Below are 25,222 nucleotides of genomic sequence, written 5' to 3' on the forward strand. Positions count from 1 at the left end.
ATCTTAGAAAATAGTCTCGAAAAAGTGAGTTAATACAATGAAGGAGAATGATTTAATCATCAGAAACTCAAAATTATATGTTATCTGAACTAAATAAATTATTTAAGTTGATTTGACAAAAGAAAAAATGTTGTGATGACTACACTGTAAAAAAATTGTTGGTTTAACTTAAAAAAGTAAGTAACCTGGGTTGCCTTAAAATTTTAAGTTGATTGAACTGGAAAAAGTGAGTTAATACAATGAAGGGGATTGATTTAATCATCAGAAACTCAAAATAATAGGTTATCTCAACTAAATAAATAAAAAAAAAAAGTTGATTTGACAAAAGAAAATATGCTGTGATAACAAATCTTGACAATATTTTTTACAGTGTGCACTGCAAAAAAAGAACATTTTCAAGATTTGTTATCACAACATTTTTTTTCTTTTGTCAAATCAACTTAGTTCAGATAACTTAATATTTTGAGTTTCTGATGATTAAATCAATCTCCTTCATTGTATCAACTCACTTTTTCCAGTTCAATCAACTTAAAATTTTAAAGGCAACCAGGCTACTTAATTTAAGTTAAACCATCAATATTTTTTTACAGTGGTGATTGTGCCACTTTTCATTTGATTTGATCTTTTTCTCACTTTGGTTTTTTAGTGGCATTGCAGAGGTTGTACATTTTACATCAAATGCACAAAAGCTCTGATATGATTTTTCTTTGTTTCATATTTTACATCTCAAAAAAACAAAACAAAAAACAAACAAACCCAGCAGTCAAGTATGTAATCTCAGGGCACTATCTCTTTACAAGATCAAAACAGATCAAACCTGTTGTGCTTTAACCGTCCCAACCTAACAAACCTGTCTACCAATCAATGACTGCTAGTCACGAGAGGAGAACAACAACAACATCCAAGTTTTGAAAAACATTTCCTAACCAGTGGAGACATAAAGTAAATTTGTTTTTTGGTTTATTTATAAAGGGAAATGCCCAATTAAAGTAGCTCATTTCCTGGAGTCTAAATGGACAAGAGAATAGATGGTACAGAAGCACAAATTTGTCTAAGTTTAGTTTAATGCACGGGGTCCAAATGCAAACTAGCCAATCAACAAATGCAAGAGCAGTGTGAAAGTTGCCCTTTAACTTCCTCTATGAAGTGCATCATAACGGATGGTCTGACGTAAGCGATAAGAAAGGTGATAAAAGGTGATGATATACAGGGCAAATTATCCAGATAGAAATTTACTGCACATTTTCAAAGGGAAAGTGACCAAGCAACAATCGCTCTTCAAGATTACCCAGCAATATTGTTCAAAAAGATGCCCTGTCTATCATCACCTAGAGGAATCAAAAACCGTTTTTTGTCTTGTGTAGTCAAATGAATACAAAATGAGGAACAAAATCATGATGGGTGAACATTTTCAGGAGAGTGTCAGATATGTGAAAGTGATGAGTGGTTTAAATCAAAGTAAAAAACAGATAATGTTGTAACAAAGACGTCATCGCCACCAAGATTTCAATTTTAAAGCTAATCTTACATTTTCAGCAAACCCTAAAAGCAGCACAAAAAAATTACCTAGAAAGCATTTGAACATAGTTTGGGCAAAATTAAATTCGCAGTAACATGTTTTTTAGGAGAAGTTGAAAGAAGAACAAGAACTTCATGCTTGATGGAAATGAAACATACCTGCTCATGGATGATTTCAGACAGTTCTCTGACCATGCTTTTGAAGTTAGCCTTTAGTCCCTCGTGATACTCGTACTGATCCTCTTTAATCAGTCTCTCATTAATGTCCAGAGCCATACTGCATGCATTGACAAATTGCCTGCAGCAAATAGAACCAGACAATTAGGCATAACACAGGGGTCTCAAACTCAAATTAACTGGGGGCCGCTGGAGATAGAGTCTGGGTCAGGCCGGGCCGTGTCAAGTATTCAAAAAAAAAAAATTATTTAAGTTTTCCAAAAATGGAGAACAACTGATCCAATCTTCTCAATCTTTATTATTAACGTTTCTTCTGAACTGTTCCTCTGAATTTGAACATTCCTGTCTGTACATGATTGGTTCTTCATGAGCTGTCCTTCTGACAGTTGAAGTTAATTTTACAAACTTTCTTTGTCTTTTTCTTATACACAACATCTTTGTTGTGATGATAGTCATATTTGCTTTTTATTTTCTTTATGCAACACTATTATATAGATTTTTTTTTTTTTTCCAAAAGGCACATTTCCTTTTATTATACTTAGAAAAACAATTAGGCCTACTGCTTTTGAAATACAAATAATTCTTTCTACATCAGGCAAATTACTGACTTTGCACATATCAAAGCAAACCTTCTTAACAACCCGTTGGACCAAGTTCATTACATGAACTAGTTCAAAGTTCAATTCACAAATTTTAAAATGAACTAGTTCAGTTCATAGTTGAAAAATGAACTAGTTCTTTTTTTTCCATATGTTGCTGCGAGCTTCTTTTTTATTATTAGGCTATTATTATTGCCACAACCCATATACAACCACAGATAACAATCATTTTATCGACGGGCAAAGTTTGCACAGACATGTAAGATTTTCCCATCCTCACCGACCTCATAAAAGCCTTTTGAATGATCTTACGACGCCTCCTCGCTCCTCGGTTCACAACCACTTGAATGAACGAGTTCACTGTAACGTTCATCAGGCAGTAATACAGTAGGCTACGTTCAGTTCACGTTCGCCCAAAATATGAACGAGTTCATTAACTATCGTTCATTGAACGCGTTCAGACACAACACATATTACAAGCTCAAAACGATTATTCTCACATTGTTTTAGAGCAGGGGTATCCAACACGTCGCTCGCTCAAGTACGTTTCAAATGTAGGCGCGCAGCAAGCGCCGAGCGCGCTCATAATTGAAGCGACGCGCTCATTTTTTTTTTCAGGCGCAGTATATTTGTACTTCGTGACTGTCTATGACAACTATTGATGACAAACCCAAGGTAAGCTGTCACGAGACTATATATGGTAGCCCATAAGGGATAAAAATAATAATAATAAAAACGCGGCCAACGCAACGGCGGGCCGCACTAACATTAAACTTTAATATCAAGTAGGGGGCCACAAAATATCATCGGCCGCGAGTTTGAGACCTCTGGCATAACAATTTAATCAAGAAGTTTGTGTGCATATATCATTTTCTATCATCTAGCGACTAAACAACTTCAAAAGCTTCAGATGATTTGCTTTGACGTCTTATTTGATGGGGGGAAATTTGACTTGTATTATAAAAACAAACTGCGTTTGGAGAAAACTTAAACTGTCATATAAATGTCATCGAAAGTGGCTACAAATTCCTGAGCCAAATCCAAGAATGAGATGCGCTGGTTAGATAACAGACGCATTCCTGCAACATGGCAAGATGATACATGCTGTTGAATATACACTACAGTGAGTGCAGTCGGTTTCTTCCTGAACAGGACTAACTTCATCTTCACCTATTTATAGAACACTTACTGTTGTATTAAAATCCAAGTTATTGAGAAAGAAAGCTTCAGGAGAGCCTTTTTATAACTTTTATTAATAAATACAACATACCTGAATATTTCTTTGAGCTCCTTGACTTTCTTATTGGGTTGACCTGATTTGGATTCATCCAGGAAAGCTCGGGCATAGGCCATCGGTCCCGCGTTCACCTATAAGCCCAAAAACGGTATTACTGTAGACACATGTTATGGTTGCGTCACAAACCATTATCAATGACTTCATGCGCAAAATATTACAATTATAGGTCATAAATGTAAAAATGCTTGTTAAATTTAATGTTTCCCTGTTCCAGGGCAACAGGAATGTTGTTTTACATGTAATTAACTTTATTGGCGTTCTGTCCTCTTAAAGGTGCAGTAAGCGATTTCTGATAATGGAAATCAAGTCAAACAAACACACGCCTCCCTTCATTGCTCCGCCCCCAAAATGCATTAAACACTCGATGCAAGGGCGGATGTCGCTTTATCGTAGCTGAAATAAAACTTCACAAAAAATAAAGTGAAGATGGCAAATGAACTACAAGGAGGAACAAACAACGAACATGCAGTACACTAGAGTAAATACAGCAAGGACACTCCAAACTGTCCTGTCACTCAAGCTCACATCACAACAGCATGTCTTGATTCTGTGAAACAGAGCAAAACCAATGTAACTCGCGTATGAAGCAGAAGTAACGCAACTTCTGTGTCTGTTTTTAGGCCTTCCTGCTCAGGTTCAGTCTTTCTTCAAATCTCCCTCTCCTCCCCCATTATGAATGGACACACCCCCAAATGCTGATTGGCTACAAGTGTGTCGGTCGAATCCACTTTCAAGAGTGCTTCTCAGACATCACTTACTGCACCTTTAATAAACACATTAGTGTTGCATTATTTTTTTTACTTAATATATTATCATCATGTAAACACAATTGGCTTTATGCCCAGCTGCACTACTTCCTGAACTTCAGCCAGCTCCTTGTTTCCTGTCTGCCATTATTGGACAAATTGATTAATTCAGGTGTGTCTGATTATTGTTGCCATGACTACTGAGGTCAGGTACACCTGAATTAATCAATTTGGCCAATAATGGCAGACAGGAAACAAGGAGCTGGCTGAAGTTCAGGAAGTAGTGCAGCTGGGCATAAAGCCCATTGGTGGATTATAAGGGTTTTGGGTGCTACAATTGAAGAACTGAGAATAATGTGGAGCGATATTATCCATGATTGTTAATTGTAATATTATTTTCATGATAACTTGAACATGATAACATATTTCTCACCCAATTCTCATTGACCTAATGCATGAACAACATTATGGGAAGCACGAAAGCAAAATGCATAAACATCTCGTTCTCATTTTTATAATGGGGGGGAAAGCTGATTTTAATAGGAAAAACACAGCATTACAAATTATAATAAATTGAATACAAATTAAAAAAATATATATATTTTGAAATCAGTTTAAATTGAAGGCAGTATAACAAATACTACCATGATGTATAAACACATTGTAGATAAATATATAATTTTTTTTTTTTAACAGAGATTAAGTAATGAGATTTCTTTTTGGGGAATTTTGTGGAAAATGTGCTTAAAGGAGTAGTTCACTTTAAAAAAAAAAAACTTTTGCTGATAATTTACTCACCCCCATGTCATCCAAGATGTTCATGACTTTCTTTCTTCAGTCGAAAAGAAATTAAGGTTTTTGATGAAAACAATCCAGGATTTTTCTCCATGTAATGCACTTCAATGGGAACCAAACGGTTCAAGGTCCAAAAGACACTTTCAGTGCAAACTGCAAACTGTTCAAAGGGCTTTAAACGACACCAGACGATGAATAAGTGTCTTATCAAGCGAAACGATCGCTCATTTAAAAATAAATAACAAAGTTTAAGTTTTAATAAGCACAAATGCTCGCCTTGCTCTGTTCTGTGATGATTCATCGAACTGAACAAATCTTTTTCGAGTCATGACTCGAAGGGTCCTTGATAAGACCCTTATTCATCGTCTGGTGTCGTTTAAAGCCCTTTGAAGCTGCACTGAAACTCTCATTTGGACCTTGAACCGTTTGGTTCCCATTGAAGTCCATTATATGGAGAAAATCCTGGAATGTTTTAATCAAAAACCTTAATTTCTTTTCGACTGAAGAAAGAAAGACATGAGTAAATTATCAGCAAAAGTTGTTTAAAAGTGAACTACTCCTTTAACTGTCACAAAAATATCTTGATGTTTTCTATGTTCATTTTAAAATGTAAAAAAATTGTATTATTCCTGTGATCAAAGCTGAGTGTTCAGTGACATCTTTCAGAAATCATTCTAATATGATGATTTGCTGTTCAAGAAACATTTATTATTATCATGTTGAAAACAGTTGTGTAATATTTTGTGGAAACATTTTGTTAAAAAAAACTAAATAAAAGTAGTAATTTCTTTAAAAAAACAAACTTTTGAAGGGTAGTGTAAATAGTATGAAGAATAATTTTTATTATTTTAATAATAATAATTATTTTAATAATTTTTATTATTAGGAATAATTTTTATTATTCCTGTGATCAAAGCTGAGTGTTCAGTGACATCTTTCAGAAATCATTCTAATATGATGATTTGCTGTTCAAGAAACATTTATTATTATCATGTTGAAAACAGTTGCGTAATATTTAGTGGAAACATTTTGTTAAATACTAAATAAAAGTAGTAATTTCTTTAAAAAAACAAACTTTTGAAGGGTAGTGTAAATAGTATGAAGACTAAAAGGCCCAATGAGTCTGTAATGCATACTAGTACCTGCACACTAACACAGCCTTGGAGTTTGAGTTGCAGCGTGATCATGTTAACCTCCTGATTAGAGCAGAGCTTAGCGAGTTCAACACTCCTCTCTCTCATCTCATCTATTGCCACATCGATCGGCTTCAGCTCCAAGTTCTTCTCTCCCACTACCTCGATGCGCTTCTTTACATAGGGAAATGTGTTGGCCGCTGCAGACACAAAAAACAAACACACATACACACGCATTTGAACCTCAACGGAGACAAACACCACCACTCAAACAAAAGATAGTTATCATGGTCTAATAATGGTAGATCTAGTCTTTGATCTACGCCAGACTGTCAAACAGTCACGGAGTTCCCCAACGCACCTGTTGTCGCCATTATTGATTGGTGCATGACAACAACTGAGGACAACTGAAAGGACTCATTATCTAAATGACAGGTTGCTCAAGTTGTCACACATGAGCGTGCCAGTTTAAAGAATAGTAACACTATTGGCCCATTGGGAACTTGTCAGTGCCATTGTTCATACAAGACATACGTTTTTCCGAGTTGCATCAAATATTTACACTGATGTTATACAGTATTTGCCATTTAATTCGTGTTTTGAAAATGTAGCATGTAAACAATGATTATTAGGGTAACACATTGCAAAGTTTCAGGAGTGATAACTGCATTTAAATGTGAGAGTAAACGCCCTAAATTATCATTCCATGCATGTGTGGAGTTAGAGTCACTTAAGAAAACCAATGAAAGCAACTATATAAGTATTTTTAACTAAAACCCTGACAGAAGCACTGTGTTTAAATGTCATTAGCGACTTGTTGGTCAGTTCGGATCTGTACGCTCCTGTAAATGTCTGAACTGTGTATGTCATGACAGGATTAAATAAAGCAATAATCCCAGTGAAGCCGTAAGTTTAGAGCAGCTAAGGGGCAGATTTTAAATTCACTGTTAACTGTTAGCTTCACAGGGCTTATTGCGTTTATAAAATGGTTATAATTAGGGCTGTCAAGCGATTAATCGCGATTAATTGCATCCAAAATAAAAGTTTGTGTTTACATAATATATAATATATAGGGCTGTGCAAAAGTTAATTGCGATTAATCGCATCCAAAATAAAAGTCTGTGTTTACATAATATATTTGTGTGTGCTGTATATAATTATTTCGCATATATAAATACCTATGCATGCATGTACATATTGTGCTTAAATTCTGTATATATTTATAAATACATAATCTATATTCTATAAATATAAATATTTGATATATGAATAACACATTTTCTTAAATATATACATGCATGTGTGTGTATTTATATATATCAAATAATTATATACAGCACACACAAATATATTATGTAAACACAGACTTTTATTTTGGATACGATTAATCGCAATTAATTTTTGCACAGCCCTACTAATATATGTGGGTGTACTGTGTATATTTATTTTGTATATATATATATATAAATAGACACACATGCTTGTATATATTTAAGAAATATTTCCATGTATATACTGTATATAATTCATATTATATATAAATATAAATATTTTATATATATAAATACTATTTTTTTTCTTAAATATACATTTACATGTGTATTTATATAAATAAAATAATTATACACAGTGCACCCACATATATTATGTAAACACAAACTTTTATTTTGGATGCGATTAATCGCGATTAATCGTTTGACAGCCCTATTTATAATAGTAATGCTGTATAGACCTAATGTAGCCCCGCCCCCTTTTCAGCGCTGCGCTCGTTGTGTTCTCTCTTCCGGTTTGTATTTTCACCGCATGAGGGTAAGATCTTACGGATTTATGAATAAACTGCTTGTATAAGCGGCGTGTCGCGTCAAAATTACGTCGACATCATATTTTTGCGTCGACACTTCTTAATTTAGTTATTTTTTGCACGTTCTCGGCAGAACAGCTTGCTACACACACATGTAGGAGACCGAAACATTGCAGATTAGATTAGATTAGTCGACTTATCGATAAAATAATCCCCAGCCCTATTTAAAACGAACAGTGTTTACTCGTTCTCCGTGTTAACGGGACTGAGAAAGTCCTGTTTATGCATCAACAAAACTCTTTTGACATCTCCTGGCTTTCATGAACACTACAGATTGTATTGTGCGCGGACTGTCGGATCGACAGAGGGTTATTAACAGAACAGTTACTGTATTGTAAGGGTAGGTTTATCACTGAAAATTATATTGTACTTTATGTATTCGTTTTAACAGCACTATGGTAAAAATATTATTGCAACAGCCTTCTTTGTTGTACTTTCAGTTTCCCCCTTCTGTTTGGACTAAAACAGTGTAAATCATCCATAATCATTTGAAATTGACACTACAAACATGGAGGTTTTCCAGATTTTCCTTTGTGGCGGTGTTCTCTCCATATTTACGAGTGGGGCAGTTGTGGCCTAATGTTTCGAAAGGTTGTTGGTTTGATTCTCAATGCCGGCAGGAAATGACTGAGGTGCCCTTGAGCAAGACACCTAAAGCCCAATCACTCCCTGGGCGCCACAGCAAAATGGCTGCCCACTGCTCCAGGTGTGTCTCTACGGTTTGCAGTGTGCGTGTGTGTTTGTGAGTGTGTGTGTTCACTTCTCACTTAATCTTAAAATAAGAAAATAATTCTGAGAATGTGTTGCCATAGTTGGCTTCCACATGTCACTTTTACTTTGCAGCAACTGCTTACAACATTCTGGATTCTTCATTTGAAACTGAAAACAACTCCAGCTAAACATTTACTCTCTGAATTCTTGCACCCAGGAGCAAAACAAGTCGACACCAAGTTTGCATTTCCTACTCAAGCAAGGCGGTATTTGATGACTGAGAGTGGTCTTGGATGGCAAAATGCCCAGTGCATTATGGGTGTTAAAGTTTTCCTATTTTTTTTTTTTTTTTTGCAAAAGGGAAGACAACAGCCCAATTTTTGTTTTCTCTAGCCAGGTACCACAAATAAAGAAAATGTCCCACCTTTCTACCGCATAGGCAGCCATGTTTTATTGACAGCCCATTTTACCAGTGGTGAAGTTCCCCCTTAAAGGAGTAGTTCACTTTAAAAAAAAAAAACTTTTGCTGATACTTTTTCGTTTATAAAAATGAACAAATCTTTTTTCGTGTCATTTGTTTCATTCAACGAACGAAATGAACAAATTGACTCGGGAAAAGATTTGTTCATTTTGATGAACGAGTTCGAACGGGAGAGTCACGAACGCGCATCACAGAACAGAGCAAGGTGAGCATTTGGGCTTTTAAAACTAAAGCTTTGTTATTTTTTGTTTAAATGGACAATCGTTTCGCTTGATAAGACCCTTATTCATCGCCTGGCGTCGTTTAAAGCCCTTTGAACAGTTTGCAGTTTGCACTGAAACTGTCTTTTGAACCTTGAACCGTTTGGTTCCCAATGAAGTCGATTATATGGAGAAAAATCCTGGAATGTTTTGATCAAAAACCTTAATTTCTTTTCGACTGAAGAAAGAAAGACATGGACATCTTGGATGACATGGGGGCGAGTAAATTATCAGCAAAAGTTTTTTTAAAAGTGAACTACTCCTTTAAGGCGAGACACTACAGGTGAATGGGGTACATTTTTTTAAATAATAGATATCACCACGAAACATCCACAGTTGATTACTTAACACAAGTATTTCAAAATAATGTATTATAAGTTTTTGAAATTTGTATATTTAATTATGCAAATTAGGCATTATCTCATTAAATATGCTCATATATTGATCTGAACATATGATAAAGCCAGGTGCAAAATGTTAAGGCTCTTAGTAATAATATATAATATATAATATTTCAACCTCATGATAGGCAGGCATATAAGGCCTAAAACTGAAATTCAATGAATTAACATTGGCAGAGTACACCATGTGACGCATCTGAGCGAATCACGTTAGCAGAAACGAGCCGTAGCCAATTTCGTCATTAGCTTTAAATCACCCTTTGGACATTCACGATTGGTTTCTGATAGGAAGGAAATGCCCATATTTGGGTTACACAGCGTAGTTCAGGAGATTAAGAGCTTTACAACGATACCGGTCATGACAGACTTCAGGAAACAGACGGAGCGCGGCATGACGGGCTGTGCTAAGTTCTTGGTAAATTCGTGAGTAAACAAAATGTAATAAAAGAAACATCTTAATGTATACTTTTAACGTAAAACGTTAACGTAAAAATTGATGTTTTTGTCTGCCGTGTCTCGCCTTAAAGGATTAGTTCACTTCAAAATGAGAATTATGTTATCATTTACTGGCCTTCAAGATGACAGATGACAGAACTTTCATTTTGACGTGAACTAATCCTTTAAGCATTAAAAGGTGAAGTAATAACCAAATCTGAATGTCTTGTGTATGTAGCCTAGATGTTGTTAAAAAAATAAACTGTAAGAGTTGAAAAAATGTTGGCAATCTCAAAAATATGATGCACTGGGACTGGGAGTGATGCCAGATCTCCTGCTGTCTGCGTGCTGCAAGCTTACTGGTAAGTACCGTCCTCCGCTTGCACTGCTCCTCAACTCCTCCTTGTTTCTTCCCCGTGAGTGTGAACGGAGTCTCAAAGACAAAGCGATTGATGTTATGGCACTTCTCGAAGTCCGTCTTCCTCTCCACCAGCTCTTTCTCATCAAAGAAGGGCTTGACATACGTGACCTGAATGTAGGCAAACTTTGGGTCCAGATCTTTCTGGTTAACCTGTTGGTAAAAAAAAAAAAGAGTTTACACGTGGCTCCTTTTATTTAAAGAGAGTGGGTTTACTTTGAAATGGGTAAAATTTTAAATGTTAAATACTCAAAAATATGCAAAGACTGGAAGCCTCCAAACATTTGTTTTTGGGATAAACAACTCTTTCCTGAATGATGACTCAGATGTGATGGTCATTTCATCTCAATACAGGAAGCTGTACAGAGAAATTGAAACTTCATAACTCACTTTGTTGGAGTCTTGGATGATTTTGACGTTTTCTGCTCCAAACTTTTCTCCGTAGAGGCTTGTGAGGCGATGGGAAATTTCAGGAAGCTTTGTGAGCTTTGGCTCTTTGTAAATGTACTCTTTTCCATCCTCTTCTTCAAAGAAGCCCTGAAGTTCCCAAAAAAGCATAATTGTTTTAGTTGCACGATTGACATGTTGCTCCAGCTGTATTATTGTGCTGTGTTATTATTGTGATACGTCTATTTTGACACTAATGTTCAAAAGTCTGGGGTCAGTAAGATAAAAAAAAGAACACATTTATTCAACAAGGATGCATTCAATTAAAAATGTGACAGTAAAGACTATATAGTTTTCAACCAAAAGGTTTTCTTTTTTAATAAATGCTTTTCTTTTCAACTTTATTTTCATCAAATGATCACGAAGACACGAGTAATGATGCTGAAAATTCAGCTTTGCATCACAGGAATAAATTACATTTTAAAATGTATTAAAATAGAAAACACTTATTTTAAACTGTAATATTTTTCTAAATATGACTGTATTTTTTATCAAATAAAAGCAGCATTGGTGAACACATTTATTGAATAGACTTTTATCAAAAACATTTTAGAAAATGTTACCAAATCAAACTTTTGAACAGTGGTGTAAAAATGAGTTTCATGTGATAAAACATATTTCAGCTGCCAGACTCTAAAGAGATACACAATATCAATAGTTTACACAGGGAAGTCATTTTGGGAAGTGGGAGCAAAAAGCAAGTCAGATGTAAACAAGAATAAACTTGTGAACCTACCTGTCCATAAAAGGCGACTCTAAAGTAAGACCCCAGCAGACGTCGGCCAGACTTTATTACCTCTAATATCTTCGCATAAGCTCGCTGCAGTGTGTCATACAATCTCCTCAGTTTCTACCGGAGAAAGAGAGAAATAACAGCTCTGTCAGAGAACGTTTGAGAACTGCTAGCGTGTTATTATCATGCACTTTCTGTGAGGTTAAGTCGTGTAACTATTGCAGTTGTCAGCTTTTTTGCTTGAAACTGCTTCACTTTTGCACAATATGAATTGTGAAAAGCATAATGGAAATCAATTAAACTGACTGATTTAATTTATTAACATATTTATCAACAGGAAAAATGAGAGGTATAAGATAAAAGAGATGTAAGGAAGCCCTGAACCACATTGTAAAAAAAAAAAAAATCTGTAAAAAATTATTAAAAATCTACCATTTTGAGATTAAAGTCCAAACATTTTGAGATTAAATTCGAAACATTTTGAGATTTAAGTAGAAAAATTTCGAGATTAAAGTCGAAACATTTCGAGATTAAACTAAAAAAGATTCAAGATAAAATTTGAAAAATTTCGAGATTAAAGTCTAAACATTTCGAGATTAAAGTCGAAACATTTCGAGATTTAAAGTCTAAACATTTCAAGATTAAAGTCTAAACATTTCGAGTTTATAGTCTAAACATTTCAAGATTAAAGTCTAAACATTTCGAGTTTATAGTCTAAACATTTCAAGATTAAAGTCTAAACATTTCGAGTTTATAGTCTAAACATTTCAAGATTAAAGTCTAAACATTTCGAGTTTATAGTCTAAACATTTCAAGATTAAAGTCTAAGAAACATTTCGAGATTTAAAGTTGAAACATTTCGAGATTTAAGTCAAAACATTTAAATTAAAGTCGAAACATTCCGAGATTAAAGTCTAAACATTTCGAGATTAAAGCCTAAACATTTCCAGATTAAAGTCGAAACATTTACAGATTAAAGTCGAAACATTTCCAGATTAAAGTCGAAACATTTACAGATTAAAGTCGAAACATTTCGAGATTAAAGTCTAAAAAATTTTAGATTAAAGTCGAAAAATTTCAAGATTAAAGTCGAAACATTTTGAGATTAAAGTCGAAACATTTCAAGATTAAAGTCGAAACATTTCGAGATTAAAGTCGAAACATTTCAAGATTAAAGTCGAAACATTTCGAGATTACCAGAATTAGGCTACAATTATAGGACGTTATAAAATATACTGCGCCGGAATAGACTTTAGCCTATAGGAAAACTAACCTGGAAAAACACTTTTCAGACTGGATGGAGATATCCAGCTTTATGAATGAATGAATGAATGAGGCATTTATGTAGCACTTTCATATGTCTACTAGGCCTACACTTAAAGCGCTTTACAATCATATCAGAGAATCTATCCTCGACCACCATTAGTGGTTATTAAATATGAGGAAATCGCGGGATCCGACCAAATGATTGGATACAGAATGATGCATTTAAAATGTATCCAGAACGTATTTACAGTGAGGGAGACAGAACGGATACTGTTGTGTTCTCGACCCAGATACTGTTGCCTAGACTAGCACCTGTGTAGGATTTTGTTGAAAGCCCAGATAAAAGTAAAAAGCTACTATTTTGAGTTGATCCATGGCAGTTTGAGTTATAAGTGGATTTCTTTACACACACACACACACACTGAGCCAATGGACACGCACTGTTATGAATGCACAACATTTCTATGCAAGACTGTATTTATCTATTTTATTAAGACTTTAATGTAAAAATATTTGGACTTTAACCTTGAAATGCTAGATTTTTTTTTTTTTTTTAAGTTGCGGTTCAGGGCTTTCGTAAAGATGGGGAACAAGAGCAGGAAATGAAAAGTCTGATGTGATGAGTGCATTAACCATTAGACTGCAGGACTGCAACTGTGTCATCTTTAAAGTGTGCAAACTTCAATAAGGATGTGTTTGTTAGCCTTATCTAAAGTCTCCTGCGTACAGTTTTCCCCAGAACTGTTAGAGTACTTTATTAGAGTAAAGTAAATTGGCATACGCAACAAAAAACATCAGTGGCACGTATGTTCCTACATGATATAGTCAAATAAATCTTCCTGTCAGACTCTGTGGTGCCACCCATTTCCAAACATGACTTGGAAAAAGTGCCAAAACAAATTGTCAGTATGATCATACTACATTCATACATGGGTGTCATTTAAAATCAATGACATGGAAAATATCGAATTAAATACAAGCATTTCAAATAATTTCAAAACTGTTCATAACCAGTTTAAATAATGACTAGCGATGAGTTAAAAGTTCATTTGCACAAGGCAACGGTAGAAAAGAAACACAGGTTTTCATATTTGCTCACCTTTGTAAGCATAACATCCCCTAAACATTGGTTTAGTAAATAATGATATTTGATTTTACAGCTGGAACAGCTTATATCCATAAACACATATGAAGTCAGATCATTTAAAGACACATAGGGCCACTTAAATTGCTTTCAGTCCGATACAAAATATCATCAAGACACATACTAATCGCTGGACTAATTGTTTAAAGAATTTGTCAAATCAATCAATTTCACACACAGCTTTGTTGTTACTTAAAGGGCTAGCTCACCCCAAAATACCGCAAGACTTTCGTTTATCTTCGTAACATAAATCTGAGAGCTTTCTGTCCCTCCATTGGCTGTTCTCAGTTCTCAGATTTGAGCAAAAATTTCCTCATTTGTGTTTTGAAGATGAACGAAATTCTTAAAGGTTTAGAACGGCATGAGGGCGAGTAAATATTGACAGAAATTGTTTTATATTAGAGTGAACTATCCCTTTAATGGAATGAAATATCTCCACATGGTGCTTCAAAGTTTAGGATTTTGCAAACAAACCCCACACATACACATACAAAGTAAAAAAAATCTTTTTCATTTGTGAAGTGAAATCATCCTGTACTTTCTGTAGCCATTGTTTAGAAAGCCATTCACAAACACACTCTCCGACATGGAAACTTTCCCACAGTCATGAGAAGTCTTGCTTTGTTTGAAACAGTTCCCTCTTTCAAAATAGGCTGTGGCGTCAGCAGGTTTTTTCAGAAGATCCCACTCTTAAGTATCTATAATCACGCAGTCCCTACATATTTCTTTTACATATAAGGGTTTTTCCTGCAACATTAATTTTTCATACGTTTTTCTACGTTTTCCTCATTTAACCGAGAAGTGACAGTGAAACAGATTGAGGCTCTGTTCACTGAGCAAATTCAGTTCCCTCACGTCCGGAGTGTGCATGTGCTTCCTGAGAGTTATTGAGTAAAGAGCTTGTGTCTAATACAAAACCACAAGTGCCACAAAGTCTTTTACCCACAAGACTATTCAGAGAAAATGAAAGTTGGGAAACTTGTAGAAAAAAATAGTACATTTCTTTAAAGGAGTAGTTCACTTTTAAAAAAACTTTTGCTGATAATTTACTCACCCCCATGTCATCCAAGATGTCCATGTCTTTCTTTCTTCAGTCGAAAAGAAATTAAGGTTTTTGATGAAAACATTCCAGGATTTTTCTCCATATAATGGACTTTAATGGGAACCAAACGGTTCAAGGTCCAAAAGACAGTTTCAGAACAAACTGCAAACTGTTCAAAGAGCTTTAAATGATTCCAGATGATGAATAAATGTCTTATCAAGTGAAACAATCGCTCATTTAATAAATAACAAAGTTTAAGTTTTATAAGCTCAAATGGTCGCCTTGCTCTGTTCTGTGATGCGCGTTCGTGGCTCTCCTGTTCGAACTCGTTCATCAAAATGAACGAATCTTTTCCCAAGTCAATTTGTTCATTTCGTTCGTTGAATGAACCAAATGACATGAAAAAAGATTTGTTCATTTTGATAAACGAGTTCGAACAGGAGAGTCACGAACGCTAATCACAGAACAGAGCAAGGCGAGCATTTGAGCTTATAAAACTTAAACTTTGTTGTTGTTTTTTTATTTAGTGAACGATCGTTTCACTTGATAAGACCCTTATTCATCGTCTGGAATCGTTTAAAGCCCTTTGAAGCTGCACTGAGACCTTGAACCGTTTGGTTCCCATTGAAGTCCATTATATGGAGAAAAATCCTGGAATGTTTTCATCAAAAACCTTAATTTCTTTTTGACTGAAGAAAGAATGACATGGACATCTTGGATGACATTGGGGTGAGTAAATTATCAGCTAATTTTTTTTTAAAAAGTGAACTACTCCTTTAATATGCATTGCATAAGTGCATCATGTTTTTTTACCTCAAACTCATGCCGTTTCTCGTAAACAGGAATTATGAGTCTCGCAATGTGTGTTATGAGTTCAAACCTCTCGGCTTTCCATAGACCCTCAACACACACCTCCAACTGCTCAACCAGGACATCCTGTTACAGAAGCACAGCGGAAGTTTCATAAACGCAACTTGTTCATCAAACATATTCTTAAAGGAGCCGTATGTAAGATGTATGCAAAAGTGGTACTGCAATCACTTTCAAATGAATGTAGAGCGGTGTTAATTATCTTAGATATGTTTGTAGCTGCAGCTTTGGTAACTAGAGCAGAGCTGGCAACTCGGGTGCGCAACACTACTGATTTCGTAATTGGTAGATCGGTGAAGGGTGGAGCATCAGAACAAAACACAACCTGACAACATCAACATCAGTTGAGGGTTGCAACTTCACTTTTTAAATGACCGGACTACTGTCGTCAGTGATATAAGTATTTGAAATGAACATGATTTCTTAATGTCTAGGGACATATCAGGGTCATTTTATAATTATTTGAAATATATTTCTTACATACAGCTCCTTTAACAGGTTAAAAATCATTATGATGCCAGCATGTTCTGTCTGTTTTGTTTTTTTTGCATTGATAAAACCCTCCCAACGTCGTTTACCTCAGTGTAGTACACATCTTGCATCCCTACATCTTCTTTCATAGCGCCTTCTTCATCAATGTTGTGGCTGATTCTCTTAAAAGCTGCCAGTCCACTCGGGAACAGCTCTGAAAACAATAAGATAGCAGAATGTGTGTCACTATACTGAAAAAAAGATTAGCAAAACCTCTTTTTTTTGTATACATTTTTGTATGCAGTCAAATGAATTGCATCTACCATAAAAATTTATATATATATATAAATGAAGAGTTTATATGCAAAAGCCTCTAAGTGCCATTTGAAATTTTCTTCTAGAATGATCATTTTTATCAAGCTTGTATATTTAAGTTCAGTGATTTCACTTAAATGGCAATGATAATTACCTATTAATTGTTATTTAAGTGAAATCACTGAACTTAAATATACAAGTTTGATAAAAATCATCATTAAAGAAGAAAATTTCAAATGGCATTTAGAGGCTTTTGCATCTGAACTCTTCATATGTATATATACTGCTCAGCGAAAAAAAGTCACTATTTGGATCTAAATATGCAAATGTCCCCCTGTAGTCAATCAATTATGTTGAGTTTTTATCCCTTAAAACTCATCTTTGATCACCCAAATTACATATTTAAATATTTTTTGTCCTATCAGTCGAACAGTCTCAAACTCTAACTGATGGAGTGTGTAGCTTTTCATTTCTTAAACAACCAACCATGTAGGAAGACACATCACGGCCATATTCCAGGATGACAATGTCAAGATTCATCAGGCTCAAATTGTTAAAGAATGGTTGTGAGGGAGCATGAAGAATCAGTATACCAGCACAAATACAGTTTGGGACTACTTTACAGTACATAATGCTATATTAAAGAAGCTGATTACAAAATAATTACATCACTGTTGCCAACATATGACTTCTGAGAAACATAGAGCAGTCTTATCAACAATGTTATTTTTATCTCTGGTTTCTAGAAATGCAAATTTGTGGAACCTGCGACATGTTTTTAGTTTTGCATTGGCACAAAACTCTGAATTGCTAGCAGTTAATGAAACATGTACTATTTTTTAAAAAAAACCTCACAAAACTTACTGCATACTCTAATATTATGTCTAAAATGTAAAAAAGAAGAGAAAAAAGAACAGGTTTAATATGCTATCCATAATAGCTGTACATTCGTGATGCATTGTTTGAGACTTTGCATTGCCATTTGCATCGTGTACCTCACATTAGTTCTAAGAGAGTAGAGTGTTTGTCCAAGCAGGAGCGTTATTTGCATCGGGGAAATAAGGGAAAATCACACGAGCATAATGTGAGGTTCACGATGCAAATGGCAATGGCAGGAATTTATTGTTTTTGTCTTGTCCATCTATAATTGAAAAATGAGGTGGAAATGAAAATAACATTGTAATATGAGGTCTGATTTTAATTCAGCAATCAGTGTAAAGTCAAGTCTAAAGTTAGGGTTGATTTTTTTTAGGACACAGTAATTTGAGGAAGAATGAATATGTTCCAAACAAGTGAGCATGAACCTTTGCAAACTTACTTTTCCTGTGCAAATACTCTGCCACCAATGCAGCAACATGAACGTTACACATAGCAGCCTGTGAAAATACAAGAGCGGAGGAATATCAGAGAAAATAAGGTTCACAGAACTAAGAAAACAAATCTCATACATAATGAACAGAATGAATCTTTACGTTTCCGTCCACCAATTATTATATATATATAAAAAATGCTGAATAGGATTTTTGATTCGATAAGAAAACTACAATGGAAACACATTTCCCTTGATGCACAACAAAAGACTTTGCCTCAACAGTACATATGATTGGATAACTGCACTAACCAGTAGGGTTGGGTATCGTTTGAATTTGAACGATTCTGATTCCGATTCCTTGTTTCGATTCCGGTTCCTAACGATGCTCGATTCCGATTCTTTTAAGAGGCAGGGTCAAAAAAGTTTAGCTAACCTTGCTAACCAACGGCCTTTCTGAAGGAAATAATCCTTTCTGAAGGAAATACTCCTCCTGTCACAAATACTCCTTTTGTCACAAATTTTGCCGCGATTTCGTTATTTTTAGAAAAGTGAAGCCACACTTTGGACCGCTGACGTAAGCTACTCATGTTCGACTCGCGCAGTTATACCAACACTTCCGGTAGACGCTTCTTCGTTGGTGTTGTTCAGCGGTTTCTTCTTCCGCTCGGCGGACTGTGAATATCGAAACTAGGAATCGAAATTTGAACTTTTGAACGATTCCGGGAAAAACGAAAAGTTAGTCCCGGTTCCAATCGATACTCGATTCTCGATACCCAACCCTACTGACCAGTGGACCAATCACATCGCAAAGCATCTCAAATGTTGGTTTGATCATTCTGAAAGCCAAAGTAAGTCATCAGAATGATTTGGTTTAATTCCCTCCCAGAAGCGTCTCACATAATTGTTCACAAACACCAGCATCCGAACACAAGAGAACATGACCGCGTTTATTGTGTTTCATTCATTCGCTCATCAAGTCATTTATGATTGAGGGAAAAAAAAACACAGTTTGTTCCTCGATTGTGCTAAATTTTGTGCCAATTCTCTCAGGACGTGACTGAGTTTTCTTAAACACGTGGGATGGAAACGCTGATTTATTCGCAAATGTTTTACACGATATTTAAATTTTGGATGGAAACCGCTAACGTCAACTTATTTAGCTATACCATCCAGAAAGCAATAAATTGTGTTCAGTACAAAATTTGGTCTATAAAGCACATATTGTATTTAGTAAATATAAGGGCTGTCAGTTTAACACGTTATTAACGGTGTTAACGCAAACCCATTTTAACGGCGTCAATTTTTTACCGCGCGATTAACGTCTTTTTGGCCAAGCAAACTTTGTAGTTTTTTTTTTATGTGCTTTTGCAACAGGACGCGGCATGCGTGACGGTGCGCTCTGAACCCATTCATTTTAATGGCTTGCGCCGCGCGAGGACGTTTTGTTGCTTCGTCGACCGAAGCGCAAGCGGATCTAGCTAGACTGGAAACAAAACAACAAGCACGCCACACACACTTGTTTGGGCTTGCGAGCCGGACAAATAGTTGGTTAACGTTACGTTTTGAGTGGATGACGTGCGCGAGACACCGAAATGGACGCCAATAAGATTCTGAATGGAAAGTTTACTTTACTAAAAACTTGCCAAATGGTTCAATTGACAAAACCAAAGTGATCTGTGTGTTTTGTCGTTGTGAACTGAGCTATCATCATCATCGCAGCACGTCCAGTCTGAAATACCACTTGATTGCCAAGCACACACACACACACACACACACACACAGATGATGAGAATTTTCCGCCCCCTCTTCAATATCAGGACCTCGTCAGTATTTCTTTCACCCTTTTATTGATTGACAGTGTTACATTGAGAGATTATTTGGTCCAAGTGAGAATGTTAATGTGAAATTGAACACAATATATGCCAATATTGTTAAAATAATGTGAGGAAAAAGAAATCAAGAGACATTTAGAATAGATAAAAATGTGTGATTAATCGCGAGGTAACTACGACATTAATGCGATTAAATATTTTAATCATTTGACAGCACTAGTAAATACATATTGAAGAACATATACGTTGCATTTATATGTTTTAGGCCATCCACTGCAGAAGGCACCACTGTTTCATTATCTTTTCCATACTTGGATGTATTCCCTGTTTGTGACCAAAATAGAAATATAATAAGAGAGCGTGGCCAGGAAGTGACCTTTAATAGAGTCCAGTTCCTGTTTTTCATTTTGTGGGGGATATATTTATACAAGGAATCAAACACGACTCCTGCTAACCTAAACATAATAGATTAAACCAATTTGTTAAATAATTCATGACACACGTAAACAGAACAAGTAAACAGCACTGAAAGTCTCTTGTGAACTATTGTTAAAAGACTGAGGCTTGATCGATGCTCAGTCGGGCAAAAGTGTTATTACAGGTGCTCATAATAATATAAAGGTTAAGCTGAACGTTATATAATAGTAATACCCTGGAATTAAATATGACTGATCTGTAGTTTTTGCTTAAAGGAGTAGTTCACTTTTGAAAAAACTTTTGCTGATAATTTACTCACCCCCATGTCATCCAAGATGTCCATGTCTTTCTTTCCTCAGTCGAAAAGAAATTTAGGTTTTTGATGAAAACATTCCAGGATTTTTCTCCATATAATGGACTTCAATGGGAACCGGATGGTTCAAGGTCCAAAAGATAGTGTTTATAACAGTTTCAGATGCAGCTTCAAATGTCTTTAAACGACACCAGACGATGAATAAGGGTCTTATCATGCGAAACGATCGGTTATTTCAAAACTTATTCCAAAAATGTAACTTTTCTAAGGACAAATGCTAGCCTTGCTATATTCTCTGAGGCGCGTTTGTAACGTCAAGTAATACGTAATTACGTTCAAAAGGTCACGGGCGACGTAGCTGGAAGTAGAGAATCAAAATCATCCGACATCGTTGTTTTTCCTTTTAATTCCTTTTTTTGTAAATGGTGTTTGAGCTAGTTTGCCTGTTCAACTTGTAAACACTGACTCTGTACTTTCGGCTACGTCGCCCGTGACCTTTTGAACGTAATTACGTAATACGTGACGTTGCAAACGCGCCTCACAGAATAGAGCAAGGCTAGCATTTGTCCTTAGAAAAGTTACATTTTTGGAATAAGTTTTGAAATAACCGATCGTTTCGCATGATAAGACCCTTATTCATCGTCTGATATCGTTTAAAGACATTTGAAGCTGCATCTGAAACTGTTATTAACCGTCTTTTGATACTTGATCCATCCGGTTCCCATTGAAGTCCATTATATGGAGAAAAATCCTGGAATGTTTTCATCAAAAACCTAAATTTCTTTTTGACTGAGGAAAGAAAGACATGGACATCTTGGATGACATGGGGGTGAGTAAATTATCAGCAAAAGTTTTTTCAAAAGTGAACTACTCCTTTAAGGAATTCCCCACACAGGGGGTCCAACACACAAAATGATAGAAGTTTTATATGTGTATTTATATGTTCACTGTGCATATGACAATAAACGCTTTGACTTTATTTATTCTTTATCTCCAGACTCACTGTCAAGTTTTGGTCGGAAATACATAGTTTTGGTGAACTGATGCAAATGTATCGCTAATCAAATTTAAAGGGATAGTTCACTAACAGTTAACTAGAGCCATTGACCATTTTCCTACTATGGGAAGTCAATGGGACCAGTTAAAGGGATACTCCACTTTTTTTGAAATAGGCTCATTTTACAACTCCCCCAGAGTTAAACAGTTGAGTTTGACCGTTTTCGAATCCATCCAGCCGATTTTCTGATATTTAAAAGAATTTCAGTAACCAGACAGTTTCTGGTCCCATTGACTTCCATTGTATATTTTTTTCCTACTATGGAAGTCAATGACACCAGAAACTGTCTGGTTACTGAAATTCTTCTAAATATCAGAAAATCGACTGAATTCATTCGAAAACGGTAAAACCCAACTGTTTAACTCTGGGGGAGTGGTAAAATGAGCCAAATTTTCAAAAAAAAAAAAGTGGAGTATCCCTTTAAGTGTTTGGTTCCTGACATTCTTCAAAATATCTTCCTTTGTGTTCAGCAGAAGAAAGTGAACAATTCCTTTAAGACTGAATTGAACAATGGATGACATTATATTAAACATCTAAAAAACAAACATTGTGTGCATTTCCTGGGAAATTTTAATCGAAAAGCAGGCGTATGCGTACAGCTTCAGGGTGTGTTGAGGTGTAAAATTGGCTTCATGACAAATCATTGACATTTCACGCTTACTATATCCATGCACAATGTGTTGAACCCAAAACGAGTTCGACACGTACAAAGAATCTTTCCAGTTCATTTACACATGTACCAACTTACCTCAGAAAAGTCCCCGTTCTTACTGTGTGCTCGCGCCATGCTGTCCAGCCAGGTCCGCCTGAGCTCGGGAGTGCTGGCGTACGAGCGGGCGAGACTGTACTGCAGGTCGAGCAGCATTTCCGGGTCTTTCTCGTGCTCGCGCATCTGAGCGGTGGCCATTAAAACCGTACGAATTCTCATCGTCAGACCCTTCACTTCAGATGGAAACGTTGTGGTCTGGGGAGACATATAGAGTTCATGTTATAAAAAACAGAAGCAAGAATGCCTGCGGTTTTGGTAAACTGATTATTATTGTAGGTGTTTTGGCATGTTCACGAGTCACATGACTCACAGCTTTCACAAGAATGCCATGTAGACTGTATTGTGTGCTGTATTGTAAGGGCAGGAATGGAGGCAAGAGTGTGTCATGAACGCCACCTGCGTGCCACAGCGGCCTTGCTCCATTCCCACAGCCCTCTGCATACCACATTCAGCTTTGTTAAAAGTATGTGCCACACCGGTCTCGGTCTGGAGTGATGACACAGCAAGATGAGAAAGGACCAGGCATGGACTTTGTTGTTGCGTTTTATTATGTTTCTGTTTAACTTTGCATTTGCTCGCAAAACCTTTGTGCAAAATATATGCTAGAGGACACAAATTGATTAACATTTAACATAATTTCTCCTCCCATCTCATATTTTTGTTCATCCTCATGTCCCTTTAGGGCCTCTGTAGACTGAAGACGCTTTGATTTCAGACAGTGGCTTTCAAAAAGTGGCCCCTAAATGAAAATGAGGGTATATACTGTAGGTAGTTTGATAAACATTAATATAATTTGTGAATTTATGTAAATCATGTTTTGTGTTATGTATAATGTTATGCATCTGTGTCTCGAATGCCAAAGACGAATTCCTCCATCAGGAGACAATAAAGGCTAATCCAATCCAATCCATGTGAGAGCAGATTTCAGCTAGCAAACTCTACTGCACCTTCATGACTTTATCACTGTTGGCAAAGTTGTTGATGATGGACAGTGAATCCTGGAAACGTGAGCTGCCGGTTAGCGCCACATCAGCGATAAGCTGGCTCACAGCGATGATGATCTAGCGGTCAGAACGGAAACAAGAAACAGAAAGAACATTGTTGAGTCACCCAAAAAAGGCACATGTCTCAGGGATTGCTTAAGTAAAGCACCTGACTCAGTCTTTCAGAAAATATGAAAGAAACTACGCTTTAAATTAACTAAAAGGATCATTTATTCCAGACAAATGTATTTATATATAGAAGATACATCTACAATACTCGTCTCCTCTCTCGGGGAACTGAGGTTACGATAGTAGCCGAGTAGTTCCCTTTTTCGAACGGCCACTATTAAGTTCACAATCAAACTTCTAACCGCTTGCTTAAAAAAACAAACAAACATTTTTTCACTTCAACTTCAAATACGTATATTAAATATCAGACAATTACTTTTGATACTGAAAGGGATATTTTCGGTATGTTTTATCTTACCTCAAGGGCATCCGAGATGTAGGTGTCTTTGCTTCCACAGTATTTTAAATTTTTATATTTTAAGGTCAAACCGTTTGTGTCTGTCAGTCATACAATGGAGGTCTATGGTCACCACCTCAAAGAGCGTGCACAGAGAAGTCCAAATTAAACATGATTTAATGACTCGTAAATGTAAGTACACATTGATGACCTAAGACACGAAACGAGCGGTTTGTGTGAGAAAACGAACAGTTTTTATATCGTTTTTACCTCTTTTATACTATTCGTTTTCTCGCTCGTTTCGTGTCTTAGGCCATCAATGTGTACTTACATTTATGAGTCATTAAATCATGTTTAATTTGGACTTCTCTGTGCATGCTCTTTGAGGTGGTGACCATAGACCTCCATTTTACGAGTGACAGACGAGAACGGTTTGACCTAAAAATATCAAAATTGAAGCTACTGCACGTGGAAACAAAGACAACTACATCTCGGATGCCCTTCAGGTAAGCTAAAACATACCAAAAATTAATTTCAAAGTGAACTATCCCTTTAAGTACAGTATATATCAGATATTTTAAGACTTTTACTTAACTTTAACGGTAACTTTCACTTCTACCAAAGTCTTTTTCTAGGACGATACTTGTACTTTTGCTCAAGTATTGCTTTTTACACTGAGGTATTCACAGAGTGAAAGTGTACAAATAAATAAATGCAATTTTAAAAATAGGTCTAAAGCATTGTAAATACATTGTGAAGGCAAAATATACTAACAAATGAGAACCTGTTTTCATTTATAATGAGGATACATGTGAAATGTATAGTATAAATCAAAAAAGTTTAGTTATTGCTTTGCATTGAGTATAAATGATGCAGATTCCTTAAGACATGTGAGAGAGTGCAATTGAAAACGTCAAGTGAATGTGGCTCGACCTGTCTCATTGGAACAATGG

At 35.8% G+C, this 25,222-nt stretch overlaps 1 protein-coding gene across 6 annotated transcripts in view; it reads right to left on the reverse strand.

The window, feature by feature from the left end:
- The window catches only part of dock11 (dedicator of cytokinesis 11), a 104,579-nt gene that overhangs the window by 9,085 nt on the left and 70,272 nt on the right, over window positions 1-25,222 (reverse strand). For 5 of the 6 annotated variants that reach the window (XM_089130373.1, XM_089130371.1, XM_089130363.1 and 2 more), the window contains 11 exons: window positions 23,768-23,881; window positions 22,800-23,015; window positions 18,439-18,496; window positions 16,913-17,019; window positions 16,278-16,400; window positions 12,016-12,129; window positions 11,223-11,369; window positions 10,775-10,985; window positions 6,275-6,465; window positions 3,565-3,662; window positions 1,678-1,816 (listed from right to left, as the gene is read on the reverse strand). In XM_089130373.1, the coding sequence (XP_088986499.1) occupies window positions 1,678-1,816; window positions 3,565-3,662; window positions 6,275-6,465; window positions 10,775-10,985; window positions 11,223-11,369; window positions 12,016-12,129; window positions 16,278-16,400; window positions 16,913-17,019; window positions 18,439-18,496; window positions 22,800-23,015; window positions 23,768-23,881 (1,518 nt within the window). Of the gene's footprint in view, window positions 1-1,677; window positions 1,817-3,564; window positions 3,663-6,274; window positions 6,466-10,774; window positions 10,986-11,222; window positions 11,370-12,015; window positions 12,130-16,277; window positions 16,401-16,912; window positions 17,020-18,438; window positions 18,497-22,799; window positions 23,016-23,767; window positions 23,882-25,222 lie in introns of those variants that run through there. The other variant, XM_089130376.1, reaches the window with a different exon arrangement.

Source organism: Pimephales promelas, chromosome 1 (assembly GCF_988280905.1).
Source record: "Pimephales promelas chromosome 1, fPimPro1.hap1.1, whole genome shotgun sequence".
NCBI lineage: Eukaryota > Metazoa > Chordata > Actinopteri > Cypriniformes > Leuciscidae > Pimephales > Pimephales promelas.